The sequence below is a fragment of the Saccostrea cucullata genome, unplaced genomic scaffold (genome assembly GCF_032062105.1).
Source record: "Saccostrea cucullata isolate Sc308-1 unplaced genomic scaffold, CSIRO_AGI_Scuc_v1 ctg662, whole genome shotgun sequence".
Lineage (NCBI taxonomy): Eukaryota > Metazoa > Mollusca > Bivalvia > Ostreida > Ostreidae > Saccostrea > Saccostrea cuccullata.
This window is the reverse complement of record NW_026932584.1, coordinates 199208-220966: the sequence shown is the minus strand read 5'-3', so window position 1 is coordinate 220966 and position 21759 is coordinate 199208. Positions and strand designations below refer to the sequence as shown.

At 32.0% G+C, this 21759-nt stretch overlaps 3 protein-coding genes across 11 annotated transcripts in view; 1 reads left to right on the top strand and 2 right to left on the bottom strand.

The window, feature by feature from the left end:
• The window catches only part of LOC134235486 (uncharacterized), a 137968-nt gene that overhangs the window by 64577 nt on the left and 51632 nt on the right, over positions 1-21759 (bottom strand). The window lies entirely within an intron of this gene.
• On the top strand, positions 28-2831 carry LOC134235495 (uncharacterized). 5 transcript variants are annotated; one of them, XM_062717628.1, is made up of 9 exons: positions 28-56; positions 157-242; positions 558-611; positions 1323-1373; positions 1589-1675; positions 1768-1818; positions 2321-2383; positions 2473-2562; positions 2750-2831. In XM_062717628.1, the coding sequence occupies exons 3-9, from the start codon at positions 558-560 to the stop codon at positions 2810-2812; spliced, it is 459 nt and encodes a 152-aa protein (XP_062573612.1). In that variant the 5' UTR covers positions 28-56; positions 157-242; the 3' UTR covers positions 2813-2831. The 5 variants fall into 5 exon arrangements, with proteins under 5 accessions (XP_062573612.1, XP_062573613.1, XP_062573610.1 ...); XM_062717629.1 differs by having other exon boundaries at positions 552-611; positions 1326-1373; XM_062717626.1 differs by having other exon boundaries at positions 552-611.
• The window catches only part of LOC134235479 (dual oxidase-like), a 29427-nt gene continuing 15283 nt past the window's right edge, over positions 7616-21759 (bottom strand). For both annotated transcript variants that reach the window (XM_062717607.1, XM_062717608.1), the window contains 26 exons: positions 20904-21073; positions 20563-20720; positions 20278-20338; positions 19998-20100; positions 19589-19761; positions 19292-19464; positions 19059-19177; positions 18791-18925; positions 18542-18655; positions 18174-18400; positions 17642-17827; positions 15420-15509; positions 15028-15163; positions 14739-14832; positions 14333-14508; positions 14111-14153; positions 13600-13889; positions 13031-13261; positions 12825-12915; positions 11710-11759; positions 11158-11439; positions 9569-9798; positions 9184-9348; positions 8921-9076; positions 8472-8603; positions 7616-8276 (listed from right to left, as the gene is read on the bottom strand). In XM_062717607.1, coding sequence (XP_062573591.1) covers positions 8154-8276; positions 8472-8603; positions 8921-9076; positions 9184-9348; positions 9569-9798; positions 11158-11439; positions 11710-11759; positions 12825-12915; positions 13031-13261; positions 13600-13889; positions 14111-14153; positions 14333-14508; positions 14739-14832; positions 15028-15163; positions 15420-15509; positions 17642-17827; positions 18174-18400; positions 18542-18655; positions 18791-18925; positions 19059-19177; positions 19292-19464; positions 19589-19761; positions 19998-20100; positions 20278-20338; positions 20563-20720; positions 20904-21073 — 3908 coding nt within the window. In that variant the 3' untranslated portion in view covers positions 7616-8153. The remainder of the gene's footprint in view (positions 8277-8471; positions 8604-8920; positions 9077-9183; positions 9349-9568; positions 9799-11157; positions 11440-11709; positions 11760-12824; positions 12916-13030; positions 13262-13599; positions 13890-14110; positions 14154-14332; positions 14509-14738; positions 14833-15027; positions 15164-15419; positions 15510-17641; positions 17828-18173; positions 18401-18541; positions 18656-18790; positions 18926-19058; positions 19178-19291; positions 19465-19588; positions 19762-19997; positions 20101-20277; positions 20339-20562; positions 20721-20903; positions 21074-21759) is intronic.

Sequence of the window (21759 nt, the reverse complement as noted above, 5' to 3'; positions counted from 1 at the left end):
GCCGTGACGTCATAATAGAGACTGCGCTTTCTTGATCTCCGATCGCAAAAATTGTGGTAAGAAAAATAATTATAATTGCTGCTAAAACTAAAACATTAGCGGTAAAGTTACTAATCATAGAAAATGTACTTCATTCTACTTATGTTTAATTGGCAGATTTGAGAAGCCTTTTCCAAAGTTCAGATTTCTGATTTTTGGCTGCAATATTTGCTCTACGAAGTAGTGGTCATCTTTGGAGTATAGTAAGTAAAAATTTAAATTGTTGGCATAAGCAGGCACATTTTGCATTACTTGTTTGAAATTGTAAACAATAAATTCATACACGTATTAATTATCAGTTCTGTCATTTTTGTTTTCCAAAACATTCTGAAGACTTTGTTTCCAAACACTTTTATTCAATGAAAACGAGGATATAAATTACTAACGTTTCAAGTTTTTGGGGTTTTACTCGATTTTCTAGGTCATAGAAATACCATGTAATATATTAAAACTTCCATAATTTTTTTATTTGCCTTTCTTTTTTCTACTCTCTTTCTTTACAAATTTTATAGTTTAAGATGGATCAGAGCGCGAGTCCATCGTTGCAGATGTTTCACCAATTGAACAACGAGGTATGGTATTTTTACTGAATTTTTGAAATCGATTGTTTGACTTGTGTAACCATTTACATTCTTTGTTTACTCATATATAGCCACCCCCACCACCGTTTCACATCTTTTCATTTTGGTCTTGCTTCTATTTTATGAAAATGTAACACAACCCTACCGCCAATTTCTTGAACAATTTAGCGTATCCCCCACCCCTGCTTCACTTTTATCATTGTATTGAATTTTCATGGATTTATTTTTTAAATACACGAATACTTTCTGATACGTGTGTTAAAGTTTGAAGTAGCATATCAGAAACCCTTGGGTAGGAAGATGACCTTTTTTTTCAGACGTATTGAAAAATAGCAAACTTAAAATTTCAATCTCGCTATTAAAATGCACATTTCCTCCAGTGTCTCTATCATTTTACCAGAGAGTTTTCTGACACAAGTTCGAAGTTGTAAAATCAATTTATAGTATTTTGATTTTAGGTTTCATGGGGCAGGGAATGGGAGGTGAAGGTTATCTATTTCTGATACTTTTTCAAAAAATGCGAATTTTGAGAGAAGAAATATATACATGTACATGGTTTATTATACATTTATGTCGTTAGTTTGTGATGATAGAAGATTTTATATAAGCTAGAGCATGTGTTTTACATGAATATACATGTAAATTAATTAAACAATGCGCGTAAATATATTACCCGACTTAAAAATATTTTTTGTTTTATAGCAGAATGAAGAAAACGAAATTGAAAGTCTTTCTTTTCATAGGAAGCGACTGGTATGTATTAATCTAAAAAAAAAATAAATTGAACATTGTATTTGGTTCAAATAGTCAAAAACAAAACTTCATAAAAAAAAATTATATATATAATTATAATTATTTAATTTATCAATATATCTTTTATTTTGAAAAGGATGTGAAATAATAAAAGTTTAAAATTTTAAAAAAAATGTTTAATTGTGTTTGTACAAAAAAGAATGGTTGTCATTTAGGGGAATAAGGCATCAATGATGATCATGATGGTCGAGCACGATGATTCCGATGATGAAGACGAAGGTCCGGAAGAACTTGACGAGGAGGTAGGATTATTAATTAAATTTGTCACGGTTTTGAGGATTGATATACAATTTACTAATAAATTGTTTGTTCACGAACTTTTTTTTCACAACAGACGGTGTCAAGCATGTGTAGCTTGCCTAGAGAGATAGCCTTGACTCAACAGGTAAACAAATCTCTTAAGTGTGCAACCTACATGTATGAAAGAAACTAAATACATGACTTAGTTTCGGGGGAGGGGGTATCCTACAAAGTTCTTTACACTTTTTAAAGAGTAGTCTGAGGATGCAAAATTTCACTTTCAATTAAGATTGATTGACCCATTCTTATTATTTGTCGAAAAGAGCTTCAAGCCTTGGCATATACCAGAGGCGCACAGGGTTGTCTCTTCACTTTTTCAGATAAGAATAGTTTTGGGACTATATCACATTCACTAAAAGTGATCTCTTCTTGTTAATTTTTAAAATAAAAGTCCCCACTTCACTTCCCTATAAGGAATAGATCTTTTAATTGTTTGTGTATGTACATAAATGTATTAATGTTTGTGTGTAAATATGTTTAGAAGGTTTTTTTCAATTATTTCTGACTGAGTCACCCCCCTCCCCCTCGAAAAAAACCCTTCCGCTTAAAAAATGTTCTATGCTTCTCAGTGCTATCTGATGTTTCAGGCAAAACAACTTTCTGAAATAAGTGTGAAAAAGGCACTTGCCAAAGAACTATTTGAAAATGAGGTAAATATGAAATCATTGTCAATTTTATATAACTCACGATTATTGATTTGCATTGAATACTTTATTTAAAGTGCATACTTCCTTTACAGATCAAACAAATGTCCCTTATTTCCATTCACTCGGCTTTCTCAGCTGCTGTGATGTATCAGTCCGACAAGAATCGGTCAAACAAACGCAAGGTGAGATTCTAGATAGTTACTTACACTTTTAAAAAAAATCCAAAATCAGACTTCTTAGATCCGCGCCATATACACTCTGCGTATCTAATAATCCTGATTTAAATTAAATTGTAATAAAACCGTGAGTTTGCTTTTTCTCATTAGAGGTTTTTGTACGAATTCTTTTTAAGTATTTTTTTCTTTTCAGTCCAACATCTTCCGAAGATTTTTCTCCTGTTGTTTTTCGTGTATTCGAAGAAGAAATCAATAAAGTGTTTTTACCAATTCAATTCTTGTTGTAAGATAACATTAATTTCATATTTTGAAAAAAAGGGAGAACATAAAATCAAAATTTTGACCTTGATTTTATTTTAACAGTAACTATATAGCCCTACCTACAGTACAAGATGAGTAAAATAGAAAGTTTATAACATTCAACTTTATTCAGTATTTTTGCCTTATAAGGCGAGATTTTTATTCTACCTACGAAAATCTCAGAGCTTAATGGGCTTTCGCAGAAATGCCAACAGTAAGAAATTACTGAAATTTTTTGAAATGAGCTGGTAAAAAAAATCACAAGTTTAAAATGTTTTAAAAGTATTTTAAGGTTACAATGTGTAAACAATATTTGACAATATTTTGTGTAAAACTTCACACAGGCGTATTTGCTGAATTGCCTTTTTTTTTCTTGCTTCGTAGACAAGAATTCCAGACTTTATATTTATTACCCATTTCTTGTTAACAAACATACATCAAATTTATACCAAGATATTATCAGTCTGCCCCGGCATATGAATCTTATTTATCACATCATTAACAGTGGTAATGAAGCAGATGATGAATTGGAATTCGGATTTATTGACAGTAATTGAGGAGACAGACTTGAAAATTGTAATTAAATTAGTTCGCGCAAGCTTGTTTACCCATAGGACATGAGAGGTTTACCCACACCCAAAACACAATTTTATGATTGGTAAGTTGAAGGAAAAGAAATCAATGACAAATTTCAGAAAGATTATAAAGTACAATTTAGTTGCTGGTTGACCTTTTCAATAACTTTTATACTTATTTCTGGAAACGTGTCCATGCACTTATTTCTCTCTTTAATAAAATTAAGAGATCAAAAATGGGAAAGCTTTTTTCTGTTACATCTAGCAGTCTTTTTCAAAAGATGTTATTTTACCTTTTCTAATCGAAGAGTATTCAGTAACTGTCCGTCAATTATTAACTATACACATTTTATACTTCTACCCCAGAAACCACTTGCTAAATTTAATCAAATTCTCCACAAAGCATACTGCGTAAAGAAGATACAAATTATTGGTTTCTGTGAAGGGCAACGTCCATTTTCAATTGGAGAAATTGAAAATGGGTGGTGTGGTATCTTTAAATCTTCTTCTTAACAACCAAACCCCTTCAGCCCAATGAGTAGGTTCGCAATTTGGAATCAAAATTTTGCCAAAAATCGCGGAAAGCATTGTGCACTGAAGATTTAATGTTTGGGACCTAAGTACACGGAAGTCTAAACTGAAACACGTTGAAACAGACAACGATAACTAAGGTTATCGAACTTTGATGCATCTTCATCTCTGTTCGTCAATAGAAAGAAATTAAGTTGTCATAAATCTGAGATGACACGCAATAAAAATTTGACACGTGCAGTCGTCAGGAGTGAAAATTAACATTAATCAAAAGAAAAAAAAAGATATGTGTTTTTTGATCATATGGGTGGTGAATGCTTTCGAAGTCCTTGAAAACAAGGTAGTTTCAATAATCATAGAGGACCAAATATGACGTCTAAAATTTTGCATATTCAGCAATATTTAAGTATCTAGGAGTTACTAATCTTTGGTACCAAAATAAAACGGATTAATATGACGTACATGTACTGATTGTTGTTTCAAATCTACTGTAAATTCTCCCGAAACGAATTCTTCCAAACGAAATGTTGTAGGCAGAAATTGAAATGAATTTATTTGAATTTTTTAGCGAGGATTCAATTTTTAGCGAGGTTGAAATCACTGAAATAGATAATCGCTAACAATTCATCTACATATAGTTTATTACCCTTATCTTTCTATGTATCATAGAATCGCTATTTTATTACTTCTCATTAAAATACATGTAGAACGTAGTACACTCGTTGCCACTTTTTAGGAAAAATAGCCAAATTTGCAATTTGCTTAAATGTTCCATTTACACGGTAATATATTTTGCATTGAAGGGAAATTTGAATGATATTGTAGACAAATTTTAGTAGTAATTTACAAGTGAAAACATGTTGGTTCGAATTTGCAATGAGATGAACATAAAATTGTTCTGTTTAAAGTTTGTATACATAAGATTTAGATACTGTAACACGGCAATTTATTGATGCTTTGATTATGATTGTTATGCTTGCATTTATTTATATGCAAGGGCGATATTTTTTAATGAAAGGTAGTAGGGATGTCAAATCGGTCAATTTTTGATACTCGGTTACTCGGACGTTTTTCCGATCGAGTACCCGGGTACTCGGTAAAAGTGTAAATAAATATGAACAAGTTAATTGATAACTGTAAAACATTGTAAACTCTTGTAGAAATAAAACCGATGGGAGGTTACCTGCAAATGCGTTGTAACAATTATGACCACTTTGTAACGGACGAAATTTAATCTAACATTTTTTAAAGTTCAATTTATTTATCAGATAAATACGAGAAATAAAATCAGAAATGGTTCACAGTGTTTTTGTTTAAAAAATAACCTGTCCGTAATTGTAATGTAACTCTTTGGTGCGTTTGATGTCTAAGTGATAAGTTGTCTGAGCTATATGTACGGTATAAACTTGATCAAGTTATCCTATAACAGAGCGGATTTATACGATCGATCTTCGAACACTTTTTGATCATAGATTTCATAGAATTACGATACGGTATGTTGTAGTTTAGAGCAACGATGGACATAAGATTTTTAAAGCATTTGCATTAATTGGCATGTAATCAAATGCATCCAAATCAACAATCGCACGTGCAATATCGTCTGTCTCTTTCCCGAGAATTTACGGCTTCTTGGAGAATTGACAAAATTATTTAATTTGTTTAAATATAATGGACCTTAAACGATGTTCAATGAAAACAAATAATTAAAGCAAACTAAATATAAGGGAAGACGACAGTCGAAGGTGAGAAAAGCCCAGGTAGGTACATCAGGTGTTTCGTCACGATAATTACTGTATAAACACTGCCACAGGCGATAACGGTCATTTAGAGCTCTGAGGCATAGGAAACCCTAATTACTGTATGTACAAGTGCAATGAATATTTTACGTTTTAAAACCGATGTTTTAATGCATTAATAAATAAGCTTAGAAATATTTAAAAATATACATCCGAGTAACCGAGTACCGATTTTAGTATTCGATACTCGGACGTTCGATCGAGTACCCGGTTAACCGGGTACTCGTTGACATCCCTAAAAGGTAGTGATTTGAGTAAAAATAATATTCCATCACATAATGAAAATAACCATTTATTTGATGTAATAATTGAACTTAATCATATTTTTACATATGTTTACATGTAAACACTAAAATAATAATAAATGCAGAAAAAAGTGAAAGACAATATATAAGTGCGAATACATAAATAATTCCCAATAAATTTTTACTACAGTCATTATAAATAATCATTCAGAATTTAAAGCATTTTTACACAGGTATGGCAAAATGTTTCTTTTAATGCATTTGGGGATACATTTTAAGTTAAAACAAGAGGCCCAAGGGCCACATCGCTCACCTGAGCACATCTACTAGGAAAAAGCACATATCAGATAAAAACTGAAAGTTTACTGGGGGGGGGGGGGCTTGAATTTTAACCCTCCTGGGTGTCATGATTTGAACAATGTACAATCTACACTACCTGAGGATGATTCCATATAAATAGAAAAATATCACTAATCATGGCTTTGAAGTACTTGAAAAGAAGATTTTGAAAGGTTTCCCTATATATCCTTATGTACAACTTTGGTCAGCCATTTTGGGCCCAAAACTAGCCCCAGAGGTCATGATTTGAACAAGCTTGAATCTTCACAAACTGAGGATGATTCCACATAAGTTTCGTCTTTCCTGGCCCAAAGGTTCTTGAGAAGAAGATTTTTAAAGTTTTTCCTATATATTCCTATGTAAAACTTTGGTCAGCCATTTTGGCCCCATCCTAGCCCCGGGGGTCATGATTTAAACAAACTTGAATCTACAATACCTGAGGATGATTCCACATGAGTTTCATCTTTTCTGGCATAGTGGTTCTTGAGAAGAAGATTTTTAAAAAAATTTTCTTATATATTCCTATGTAAAACTTTGGTTGGCCATTTTGGCCCCACCCTAGCCCCAGGGGTCATGATTTGAACAAACTTGAATCTACACTACCTGAGGATAATTTCATTTAAGTTTCATATTTCCTTTCTCAATGATTCTTAAGAAGAAGATTTTTAAAAGATTTTTCTTATATATTCCTATGTAAAACTTTGGTTGGCCATTTTGGCCCCACCCTAGTCCCGGGGGGTCATGATTTGAACAAACTTGAATCTACACTACCTGAGGATGATTCCACATGAGTTTCATTTTTCCAATTCCAGTGGTTCTTGAGAAGAAGATTTTTAAAAGATTTTTCCTATATATACCTATGTAAAACTTTGGTCGGCCATTTTGGCCCCACCCTAGCCCCAGGGGTCATGATTTGAACAAACTTGAATCTACACTACCTGAGGATGATTCCACATGAGTTTCATCTTTCCTGGCCCAGTGGTTCTTGAGAAGAAGATTTTTTAAAAATGCTATTAATTTTTCACTAATTCATAATTATCTCCCCTTGGAAGAGGGCGTGGCCCTTCATTTGAACAATCTTGAATCCCCTTTACCCAGGGATACTTTGTGCCAAGTTTGGTTGAAATTGGCCCAGTGGTTCTTGAGAAGAAGATGAAAATGTGAAAAGTTTACGACAACGACAACGCCAACAACGCCAACGACAACGACAGACGACGGACACATTTTGATCAGAAAAGCTCACTTGAGCCTTCGGCTCAATTGAGCTAAAAATGTTTTATGCAATTGACCAAAATTAATGACCTAATGTAACCCCCAAATGCACATGTACGCACATATACATACATGTATTTTTTAACAACTGTGAACAAGTCAGTTGCATTGCATTTTAAAAGATTATTTAATGTGTTTACTTAGTAATAAAAAAATCATATTCAAATTTTGTTGAAGTACAGTGTACTTCTTTAATTTGAGAAAAAAGTTTAATAAATGCTCGAAAAACTACGTATCATCAGTTTTGTTAAATATTTTCAGATTTGGCACTTCGATAAAATATATATGGCACTACTTTAACTAACAATATGCATGACATGCTTGCCAGATTGCACCAGTTCTTTGGATATTCTAATAAAAAGGTGAAAAAATATACAATGACTTCATAATTACTGAAAAAAAAAAATTGGGCGAAAACTAATTGTATACAGCATTAATGACTAGGTACAAATTCATAAAATAAATCATCAAACTACTTTTAAGCTAAAGAGAAAAACTCTCGTACAATATATAGTTATTAAACTGGCAAAATTTTGAGATTAAAAGTTTTCAAAGTGGTGTTCGAACAGCGCTCTTGTACTATTGCTGGCCTCAATACAACCCCGCTCTACGCTCTTTGTTATTCCTGGTGGTCCACAACTGAACACACCAATCTTTTTCACCTGTAAAGAAGACAAGCCCCAAAACAGATTAAAAATAACCTTAAATGGTTTGGCAAATCGATGACGTCTGTAGATGGATTTAGAGTTAATTAAAATCTTGTTATGCAAGAGTACATAATTAGATTCTTCACGCTAAAATAATTATCGTTTACATTTCGCAGGCAATTGTGACAATGTAAAGTATAATGTTCTTACCGTCGGATGAGCTCTATGCACAGCATTAAACATACTATTGAGCTGAGGTCTTCCGAAGTGGGTGTTTGCTTTAAGTCCGGTGAAAACACTGCGTCCACCAGAGAGCTTTTGGAAATGCTCCTCACATATATACTAAAATAGGCAAAAATTAGTTTTATAGTGGTAGCAATAACTTTACTAAAATTGTCTACGACAAAATCAAATGCAACTTTTGACAAGTTATCTTGCTGTTTTATATAGTTGCTTTGAATAATTACATCTTAATAATGATGTTTAAATTGCAAATACTAGTCTATATTCAGACTTAAAATTCTTTTGCGTCTTGTCTTTATCTAATAGCAGTCCGACTGACTTCCATCTAAGTATTTGAGATATTCTCCCAAATACAGAAGAAACTCGGGTTGTTGTGTTGAATTGGTTCAATCATTGCTTCTGAACCAGGCACATACCAGCATAGCTGTTCTCATGTCGAATTGTTGGAAGAATTGTGTGATGAAAATGTCCACAGATACTAGGCCTTTCTCGTCAACATCTTCTACTTCCCTAATGATGTCCAATAACCATTCAAAGTGACGCTGACTTCCAGTCACCCAAATAAAGTACAACTAAAGAGCAATATTGAATAGGCATAATCTCTATAAAATATTTCTGATAAGTTTTGAAGCTACACGTTATTGAAGTTGTACAAAATTATATTTTTTTGATAAATTACCTTCTGGCATTTCATTTTAAACATGTTTTTGATGGAGGCCATGTGAACGAAGTCTTTAAGTATGGAGGCATAGGGTGTTACCCCAATTCCTGCCCCAACCAGAACAGACACTTCGTATTGGTACCAATCCTGTTGTCCGGCACCATACGGCCCATCTAAGTATATCTACAGTTCAAGTGATGACAAATGATAGAAAAGGCTCCTTACAATGTTTATATATATTCACAAAAATCCTATGAATTCAAAAAGAAAGTTCTATATCTAAGGCGGGTCAGTTTTAGTGCTCTGCATTTTACACCAAATATCTTGCAAAATGTGTAAAACTTGTATATATTCCATGAAAAGTAATACAGGATAAACTTAACAGTATAATTGATAGGCTTACATGAGGATAAGAACCGTCTCTGTGATTCTCGGGATCGAACTCCTGGCGGATGTTCCATGTCCAGGGACCAAGTGCCCGGATGTGGAGTGACAGTGTGTCTTCATGTGGAGCAGACGTCAATGTGAACGGATGGTATTCGTTCGCTCCGTGAGTCAGGCAGGCGATTCGAACCCATTGTCCAGATTGATAGTCAAAATTTGCGGGTCTCTTGAACTCGATGTGGGTTATGTCTAAAACAAGAAACCAGTAATATATTTCAATGGATTATATCTTCGTAGGTGTTTCTTATTATTTAAACAGCCAATGAAAATAATTTGTTATACTTAAAAAAATGTGTCTATATAAATCAATACTAATAAAAGCAACATTTCGAATGTTTAACTTGGTCATATAAAGATTCGATGTTTGACCGGGGAATGAGATGTTGGACTTCTTGATGAGATGTTGGACCGCTTACGTCACATAATGGGCGGGGTCAGCTAAATCTCATTTGCACTAGTTGGTATTCGACATACATGTGTGTCAGAAGAAATAAAATGGAATAAATAATAAAGGTACATTGTATACCAAAACTTTTATTGACTCAGTGTTCTCGGACAAAATGCGTTCTGTCGACCCCTCGAACCAAACTGTTTGTCTTCGGCCTAAAGATCTCTTGGGTCCGACAAAAGGCATATTACCCGAGAACCCAGTCAATAAATGTATATTATGTTAGCTGCTTATTAAAAAAGGTTTATGATATAACATGCAAATTAACTAACCTAATAATTTTGAATGCAGTTTCGTCTTTGGACACAATAAAATGCAAGTCATGTTAAACTTCTGTAATACATAGTATAACAATAAAATTTGCCTCAATTATACATCCGACATATTTTTGAATATTCTTACATAACCCGCAAGATGCAAACTGCTAATTATTTCTGGGAAAAACTTTCCTTCGTGCTGTTGAAGGTCAATTTAATAAAATCTAATGGAACTCGTGTTTTGAATACAATTTCCCCAATTTCCTTTTTTTTTGTTTGTTAAATTTTGAGCCACTGAATATTCAATGCCATAAGTTGTAACAGAACCTTGCTTCTTCTTTTTTTTGGACAATGCACATTTATTTCTGTATAAACCTGAATAATTTTTTAAAGAAGAAAGTAATTAGTTAAAGTGAAAGATTGATTCATTGGTAATGATTATAACTTACGTAATTAAGTTTAGATAAAAATCATTCGGCTTCTAAGAAATCTTTTGCACATTTTTTTTTAAAGTTTTGATTTGCATTTTATTAGGTAATACGAAACAAAATAATTGTCGTTTAAGTATTAAAATATGACAATTTACATACTTTCTCGTCGTAAAACACTAGCAAAAAGTTTCACTGTCGTCAATAATAAAAAAAACACCTACTCAGTATATTGTTTACACTTATGATAAATGAACAAAGAGAAGTGTATTTCCTGCATGTGTGCTGCATCTTATTCATCTTGACATTTTCCTAAATTATTGTTGCAATTTTTTTACCACAACAAAGAACTTCGTTAGGCCTAGATATGATGACACCCATCACTTTCTCTCGTTTTAGAAATTAAGATATGTACCTGAAGGTAACTTTTCTGCTCTGATCACAGCCAATTCGGTTTTCTTTCGGCTCATGCTTATCATTTTGTCTATGGTGAAGAGAATGGCTGGTCCAATGAAGTAAGCAAAGAACATTGGTTTTTGGACGATGGTAGAAGCCCCATGTAAAATGGTTAATATATACATAACCACAATTAGTTTGTGGGTCAACCAAAAGCCGTTGAAAATCAGACGTCTCGCCGTTTGGGTGGCATATACGTAGATTATGCAGATACATATAACTAAAAGCACGCCAGTAAAACCTAGAATATTAATTTGTATTATTGATGAGAAAATAATGCAGAAGGAGAAAAGTTTTGCAAGAATATCAAATTTTTTTTATTTTAGTATTAATGGCATCTTTGTCGAAATCTAATGGCAAACTAATTGAATGATTTATGTATCTTAGTGTTGTCTACGTGTTTACTGTTATTGAAATTAACTAGAAGCAAAAGTAGCATTTTGAAAAATGCAGACAAGCAGATAGGCTAAGCTCTTCTATTTTTTTTAAAAAAAGGAAGCCAAGGACAGACCTGTCATATTCCCGAAAAACCAAAAGTTAAAAGTAGGTTGAAACTCAGATCTGAAAAAAGTGAAAAGTATTAGTCTTTATGTACATGCTATTTTTTGTTGAAAAAAAGCTTTACGAGAAATACAGTTAAGGTAAGTCACTCCTGAAATTTGTTAAATCAAGGATTTTTTGAGAAGTATATTTTAGATAAGTACTCATAAAGTGTAACTCAAAATCGCAAAGAAAATAGGGGGTCAGTGTGCATCCTACTGATCTACGGTACATTTAAGTTGACCTTTTTGCACTTAATTTCATCTCTTTGGTTAATTACTTTAACCCTTATTATATTTGATCAGATGTAAGCATGGCAATAAATATAATCTTATTTTACGTAAAATAGTTTGAATAATATTTATCATTAAACAAATCTTGCAAATTAATGCGCGTAAATTATTGTGTGACCTTTTTGCACTAAAAAATAACATATTTGGGGTATTAAAAAACTTAATAGGCAATAAAAAATTTTCTTATATCAAACGTTTTACGATTTAAGTGCTGATCAGTCACAAGTATCGAGTAGTTTAAAATAATGAAAGAAAAAGGTGGGGTCAGTGATGTTAATTTTGAAATATTTGTCAAAATATGTGATTTTCAGGCAAAAAATGGTGTAAATTTGATCTTGACTTCTTTAATATATTTTCATTTTTTGGAAAAGTTTGTTGAGGCAAGGTGTAAAACTTAGTCTAAAAATATAAATTAAGACCTATATTAAATATTTTTAGCAATATCAAAACGGAAAATATTCTCCGAGTAAAAGTATGTGAGGTTAAATTTCCATTACATTAAATTTTATAAATGTGCAGATTTGCAGAATTTCTGCTAAATATCCTTCCACCAAAAGAAATAGTCCCTCATAAATCTTGCTTCTTTGTAGATTTTTGGGCAGTTTTTTCATTGAATGTTAAAAAATTTTCATTGTTGAATTTAAATATGTTATAAAAATTGAATTTTAATAAGTAGTTTTGAAGTAAAAGCTTCTGCGTGAACTTTTCTAAAAAGCTGACGAGTGACTTACCTTAAGATATATTAATACAATAATAGATATAGACCTGGAAGGTATACATATGTTATTTTTACCTAAGTACTATTGAATCAAAGATGCATAGGTGTGATGTTGGTTGAGTTGCTAGATGATAAAAATTGAATCCGTAACCAATGATATGTAGACCTAAAAAGGACAAAGTGTAGTTAAAAAAATGATATTTAATTAATCATATGAAACTTCTGTTTAATTACTGGATTAAGTTTGTTTTGCATTTTTTTTTCAGAACTCAAAAGCTTACATGTAAAGAATAAAGCAGTCCAAGCAACCACTTTGTGGAAGGCAACATGGGAATCAAACGGGACATACAGATTTAGGAAGGTCCCTCGTAGCCAAGTGATAAGGTTGCGGCACATTGTCAGTAATAGAATAGAGAATGTGAAAGACATTGCCGCCGCTGCACCACGTGTAATTGAGATGCCGTAGCTCATGATCATGCGCAGTCCGCTGTGCTCCCGTTCTACCGTATAGTCTGAGAAAAAAGGAAGATATGATTATGTAATGAAAGATGCACAGAGTAAGTAATTTAAGTTATCCAAATTCAGGTTTTTCCTTATATCTATATAAATTTCATTTTTAGGATTATTAAATTTACTTTTTTTTCGTTTTGATAGCCAATAATTAAATTTGAAACAAATTTTGTTTAGATAATAATATGGTCATTTTAAATTCAAAATTATGGCATCCTTGTGAATGCTTTCATACAAATATTTTACTTGTTTAGGTTCAACAAGATCAACAATTGATTTCTTTTGACTTTATGTAAAAGAATTAAAAATGGACCCCCAAAACTTTTAATGAAAAACATACGGTAGAATCTCTCTGCAAAAAGTGCAAAAGTTGCCCCGAAAAAGATGACGAGAAAGAAGATGTGTTGTCTGTTGTTTTCTATGAAGTGCGTGAAAGTCTTCAATTTTGCCTTGGCCGGATGGTATTCTTCTCTGATGGCGATAAACCTGGTACGAACATCTGAACTTCTACGAGAATCGGTTGGTGTTCGATTGCCGTCTTCATCTGTTGCCTGAGATAATGAGGCCAGACTTCCCTTTCTTTTAATGATATCATGCGAGGCAGATGGACGACGACGACCATTTTCTGATCTGCAGAGGAGATACGGGATGTATACTAGTATGTTAAAGAAGAAGGACAGTGTCTTGTCAAGAAATAGTTGGTTTTTTTGTCTGTCATATTTTTGTGTAAGTACACGCTGTCATACTTTGATTATTTTAAATAGCTGTTAAGATTAGACTTTTGTGACATTTACAATTGAATAATATTCATGCGATTTAATAAAGGGACAATAGGAATGAAAAATAATTACCCTCTCTTCTTCTCATTGTTATTAGGTAAGCATTTTCGTCTTCCTATTCAAATAAATATGAAATGAAATCTTTGATAGTGCATATTGATTAAAAGATGCATTTTTAACTTTGTTTATCAGAAACCCCTAAATCTAGTGTGTATATTTTGCAATTACTTGTATAATTATTATTTCAGTAATTATTTAATACTCTTTTTTTTCATAGAATACAAGAAGACACACCTTTCCAATCTAACCCAGCATTCCACAATTTATCCATCTGTGGCGAAAGGATCTGACAGAAGTTTTCAAAATTTATTTCAGTGTGTTCTTCTAACCCGTGTTCTCTGCAGATAGACTCAATCAACGTTTTGACGGAGTCTTTGGTGAGGTTACTGTTTGCCATGTCTAGTAAAGAACTAAAAAACAAAATCATAAAAATTTAAAATTTGTTTTCATGAATTAATATCAGTCAAATGACTTTTATTAAAACTATTTTTTACAGAGCGAAGACGGAAGACGATTTATGCCTGGGTGAGTATTTTGTAATTTAGCCGTGTATAGAATATAAGAATTCTATTACTTTAAGAATGAAACGAGTCCATGAAATGGTTTATAATTAATTATAAAAGGTTGATTAACAATGTACCTGAACATTCGTGTTAGATCTGCTTTTTGTAGAATACCCCTTCCTTCTACGTCAAACATACCAAATATTGTTTGTAATTTTTCTTGGCAAGAGCCTGCAGTGAAAAACAAAAAGAAAATCAGGATTTCAAAGCGGCTTTGTTTTTCATTGAAATGACCTAATTTTAGCCTATTAGTTTTACAATTTTGCATAGCTGCGTTTTAAAGCTTCATTTTCTATAGAACATAACCGTAGAAATTTCATCTTATGCTTCGCTTTTTTGTTTACCGAGACAATAATTTTTTCCTACCTTTAGAAAAAATAACAACCATGTGTAAAAAGTCTCTGAAGGAGATATAACCATTTCTATCTGTATCTAGCATGGTAAACATGTTTTCGACAAACTCTGAATTAGGTTTCACGGCTAACGCTTGTGCAAATTCCTCCTGCAAAAAAAAGAAACATTTGTTTTCTTTTTATTTCTTTAAAGGTATTATTCAATATTTTATGGCAAACAGTTTTGTCTTGTCAAACAAACAAATGAAAAACAATAGAAAATCTCAAAAACATATAAAAGAATTAACATTTATATTTTTTTCAAAACATCAATATCATTTGATAGAAAAGGTTAATTTATTAAAAAAAAATAAACATGAATGGGGAATTTCATTGAACAGCAATACATCTTAGTAAACAGATCACCTTAGTTAATTCGGTCTCAAGAATTTCGTTTGTTTGCTGTCTCTCTAATTGATCATCTTCTAAATTTGGATCATAATCCATCTGAAATGCCTACAAATAGGAATAAAACATAAAAACTGAAATATCAAATGTGGGATTTTTGAAACAGGCTATTAAAATTGTTTACAAAGGAACTTTTTTGATTCATTAATAACCTTTTAAAGTCGCCCACCGAATGCAATTTATCTAATGAACATTCCATTATTCATTTACATTCTCTATTCAAATGCTAGACGAGTATTTTAGGGTTACGTTGTCGGAGCAATATTTAAGGAATCACTGTCTAGTTAGGAGGGTATGTCAGGGCATCAACAATAGTGGGAAACATGGGATAATTTGCATAACGGGCGAAGCCCGTTATGCTTAAAGTATCCCATGTTTCCCACTATTGTTGATGTCCCTGACATACCCTCCTAACTAGACAGTGATTCCTTATATTTCCATTTCATTGTGAAATAAAATTGTAGATTTAGACTTTAAAAATGTAGATAAATAGATTTAAATCACATGATGACTTCCATGCCAATTTCAATAGTCCTCGCCAACCGACGTCAAACACAAAGGCAGCCGCACGAGATTTACATGCATATTTGGCCTCCTTCGCGTCAGACAGAGAGACAGATGCGCACGAGAATTGCATGCGTACTAGGCCTCCTTAGCTCCCGACCTATCGACCTCTAATTTTCATTCTGGCAGAATTATCAAGAAATAAACTACCCCTAAGTTTCAAAGAGTTATCACAGAGAAAAAAAATAGAAATGGAAATATTATATTTTTATTTACAAACCACCATTAGATAGAGGATATTCAATGTTTTTAGTTGAATATGGAATTTATTTCACTCGTGAGACAGGATTTTTTAAAAAAATATTTTCACTCGTGCTTCGCACTTGTGAAAAAAAATCCTGTCCCACTCGTGAAATAAATTTTTTTCTTTTTCATATGTATAAATCATAAATATAAACCATAATTGATTGCTTCTACCGATGAGTGAAATTAATCACACCAAAGAGTGATAATGAAGATAAATGATGAATTAGAATTCAAAATATTGACAGTAAATTGAATTTGAAAAGTAGCTGATTCTGTTTTTCCGAGGATATTTGCTCATGCAGTCATGAAATGGTCGCACGATTAAAACCTATTCAGCCATTACTAACAAAATTTACGAGCAAGATTTGAAAGCAAGCGAAATGTCATCAAGTAAAATCAAATGTTAGGTCAAATTTGTTAATATACTTATTTCTGATATGTTTCTCTTCCACGATATTTCAGAAAACAAGAAATATATCTTTGGATGTTATTCATATGTCACATGTACATGTAAAGCAGCATTTGTGTTTTTTAAAAGAACTTTTTGTTCAAAATTCAGAATAGACAAAGCGAGAACTGAATGAGAAAAAAGTAATCATTTAGGCGATACGTAATTTTTTTTTTTTTTAACTTTATTTATTTATTTATTTATTTTTTTTTTTAGAGTTTTATGGTTTAGATATATACACACAAGTAATTGACTTGTCTGAAAAAAATTCAACTTTTTAAAAAGTTTTTTACCACGCGAGTTTCTCTATGTCAGCCAGTCAAACGAAAGTTTAATAAGTTACTCAATAAAACACCAATAATCCGTTATCGACAACTTAAATGTTTTGTTTAACTGCAATAAAACCTGTTTTACTGTACTCAGATAATTTTTGCTTGCTATGAATATTTCAAGAAATAAAAGTCTTACAAAGTTTTACAAATATACTGGTATATATAATAATAACTAACTAGATTGATTGAATATTTGTATTTTGTTTAACGTCCCTCTCGAGAATTTTTCACTCATATGGAGATGCCACCACTTGCCGGTGGAGAGTTCCAAATTTTGCCCTATACTCGGCACTCAGGACCATTGAGCAGGGAGGGATCTTTTTCGCGACACGGGACCTCAGTTTGTACGGTCTCATCCGAAAGGCCGGGATTCATTGTAAATGAATTAAATTCATTTTTAATGGATTCGTTGAAAATAGATTTTAAAAAGATTATTATGTTATAATGAACTTACGATTCGACAATAATTATTCATTTTCCACGGCATCTGGAGTATTTCTTATAGAAGTATTTTAATATGAAAATCCTTGTATTATTTAACAAATTTTGACAAAGTTCTAAACTAGTGAAAGGATGTTAATATCACGTACCTCTGAAAATACAGTTTTAAAAAACTTCTCGAGTCTTTGATTTCTTTTCTTTTGAGTAAATGCGCTTTTCAGAATATATTGCGCTCGTTCCTCAACGACGTTACATTGTATTTGATTGGATTCAAGTGCTCGAGTCACTTCATTTTCAAAAAGCTGACGATTAGTACTGTTGTTAAACTTCAGTACCTACAAATGAATTATAAACGTATATATTTTAACACTTTTTCAAAAAACAAAGAATAACTGCAATATGCACACGCACAAATAAAAATCATAAACTCATTTTAGATGCAGTTAACATGCTTAAAGTGTCCCTGGGTAAACAAAATTTTATAATGCATTGTTTGATATTAAACAATATGTTGTATATAATTTAATGAAAGTTGTGTGAACGACGGAAGTTTCAATTTCATAAAAAATGTATTCGGTACAAATGGATATTGTCAATAACACAGAGGAACACCAGGGACCTATTATATTTTGTGTACTGTCATAGAACTTTATAGAAGAATAGAACTTTGAATAACTATACCAGGTCGTATTCTTTTGGGACTTTAATAGATGTGTATGTTCTTCCTTTGTTGCTTGATGTCATCATATAAACCGACTCTTGGTTGAACAACTTAATTGTGCGCAATCTCCTTCCGGTAACACTATCAACCTCGATTTCACATCGAGGCTTGACTTTTATGACAACTGCTCTTTCATCCTCCTTCTCATCCAACCATTCGTATGCCATATACTTACTACTTTCACCTCCTTAAAGAAAAGCAAGAATTTCCAAAAAAGCTTATTCATTGATAATTAAGATTCATAGAATATAATTTACTTTTATATAATTTTTGCAATTAACTTCAAATATACTGATCTAATATAATTATCAAAAAGATAATGCTACACCTGTAAAACTACTTCTGCCTTCCGTTTTCATGATCTTAGTTTGCATTTTTCGTACAACTTTTTCATGCTTCCAATTCCTGCATTTTGCTGCAGCGTACGCTGATAAAATGCAAACTGAAATTCAAAATAATAGTTTTATGTAATTCAGTAGATCATAAATAAGATTAAGTAATCAAATTTCTTCTTAATTTGGTCATCTCTTTCTAACGATTTATTTTTTATAGAAATTTGTGAAAAACTTATGCTCACTAAATGGAATTATCCCAAAGCATGTCCACAAAATGATGAAGGACAATTCACTCCCCTTGAAGTAATTGTATCCATGATGATCTGGACAGGAAGGCAGCTGTTCCACACTAAGATACTCTGGACTGCACCCTGATACTGTGATATTTATAATATTTTTCATGCAACCAAGGAGGCCTTTTATTTTTCTTTGCTCTCTATAAACTCAATTCTTTCCTGTCTTACTAGAGAGTTTAAGATTAAGTTTCCCCGTTTTGTTTGAATGACTTACGATTATACAGGGCAAATGCATCCTTAGGAACATGTTCATGCTCTAGGGTTCTTGTAGATAGCAATATGTCAGAAAATTTAATATTTTTTATTTCTTCTATCTCCTCATCAGTAAATATTCTGAAAAACGAAATTAGTTTTCCAATTTCTAAAGCATTCAATAAAATTTATCTCAGGACAAAAATTGTGAGAAAGATATTATTAACAGATATCTTTTGTCGTATGGCAACTTACTTTGATTTGGTATTCTCAAACCAAAACCAGTCCCCGTGGCGAATGTTATAGAATTGGTTCTTTATGATGGTTGTAAAAAGTTCACCAGGTCCATCATTAGTTTCCAGCATCCCACCAACAAAAACGTCAAGTTTGCTTATATCACCATAGAGTTGACGGGTTTTATTAAACAACTAAATTGAAATAACTCACATTTTATAAGACGTTTTCACAGTGTATATTTATGATTAGTGGATAAATTTCCAATTTCAATTGATGGAACATTGTTAATTTAAAGTCGAATATTCAAGACTTTACCAATAGATTTTCCCTCGCTAAATTTGGATTTATGTCTTCAAATGTTCTAATTGGACGAAGTCCTACAGCTTCTCTTACAGTGTTGTAATCTGGAAGCCCGTAATCCCGCCCTTTCATAATGGTAAAGGACACGTGATCTTGGCGTGAGTAGTGTAAAGGTCCAAAGTATTTATCTTTTTTAATAAAGAGAAATAACAATTACCGAGTACCTTAAAGGAAAGTTATGAGATTAAGTCTACACTTCTCGTATCTATTGTGCATTAAATGTTGAACTTAATCGTATTGAAACAGGTTTTATTATGTATAGTTATATAAACAAATTTACTACATTATAAGATTTTAAAATTAATTTGGAAAAAGAAAGGACAATAAACTTTAACGTTATACAGGACAAACTATATTAATTTACCTAGTATATCAGGAACTATTTTCATGTCTTCTTTTTCAGCCGCTTGAAAAAGCAATCCGCGCATGACGTCTTCAAAAGCATGTTCGTGGTTGGTCAACACACCCTGCAGTCATTCAAACATGCAAAAACACAAGTAAGTTTATGTTTACATATTTTCCAAGGAAACGTTACTATTTTGTAACTTTAAATGTTATTTAAAGCTTTCTTCGAATATTTGAAACATGTGAAATGACCTAATAAATAGGAGTTTGACCTGGTGCATGACCTTAGAGAAATTTACCTGAGAATCAAAATAAGAGGTACACAGTCGAACTTTGTTCTTCGTGGTACATCTATCATCTCTAAATTCAAATGTTGATGAATCGATTTAAGATCAAACAAATGTAAACAAGAAATTATCATGTCAACAATATTTTTTTGATTATAAATAATGGAATTGATAAACATTTCATAGAAATGTTGATCTTTTCTTTCATTACAAGTATCTAGAAATCAATTTACATGTGTGTTGTCATATATGTTCTTTTCAACAACGGACCTGATAAACTAGGAGAAAAATACTTACAGAACTCGAATGCCCATAGGTATGAGCGTAAGGATGTAGCGAATTGCAGCTGCATCAAACACTGCTGTTATTCCTGGCTCTAAGTTGCCCTTGTATCCTTCGTAGGGAGGAACTTTCGTATTAAGAAGGTTGGGTAGCCACTCGTACATTATAATATTCTGTTTTGAGAAAAATACAATTGAGATTGAATTATCACAGTCTTTAAATGCCCAAATGTTAAAAATATGTAAAAATATAGAAGACATTCACAATATCATAATACAAAATTGTAAACAAACTTTCTTTACTATTCAATTCTTTTTTCTTACAGAATTTATGTTTTCCATGAAGATTAATCTAACCTGTAATGAAGCAGTCACCCGTTGGCGGGCTTTGTAGAAAATATCTACAGCAGATGTGATATTGGCATTTTGGCGCGTTATCCTCTCTACCATTTTATTGTGATATCGGAAAAAGAGAACTCCAAAGGATAACAGAGCAGGATTCTCATATACATGCTCGTCACCAAATCCTTTAATATTGAAACGAAAACTATTTGAATCCTGTCCATTACTTTTATTAGTATGTATACTAGATAGAGTCTGTAAGATAATGACATCATCTTAAGAAAAACATTTATGGTACATGTTCTTACAATACTAAGTATGAAAAGGTTCTAATACATGTATGGGCATCATGAAAAAAGATTACTTAATGCTATAATACATCTACCACTGAATGTAAGACAGATCATTATATTTATATTTGTACCTTTATCATAGAGGAAAACTCCAATGACAATTCAAAAATAAGTAAATTTGTCTCCAAGCTGGTATATTTATAAAACGAAGTTGAATTCTTCAGAAAACAAAATAGGGGCCTAGCATTTTAAAGTCAAGATTTGATTTGGATTTTTTTTTTCTCAAGAATTCAATTTTAATTTAAAAACAAAAAAATGATACATGAATAAAAGAAAAAAACAACAACAAAAAGAGGTAGCAATCATATATGTGTACAAAAATATAAAATATATCATCGTTTATGAAGGTTTATTAATTTTATATACTAGTTAAGTTATAGGTATGTGATACAGTCCAAAAGTCGTCCCTTAAGTATGAAGTTTGAAAAAAGACTCAGTCTTGCATATATTGTTGGATTAGTGATTAATTCTCAAACTGCAAACAAAGCATTTTGCATCCACACTAAAGGTGCAACAAA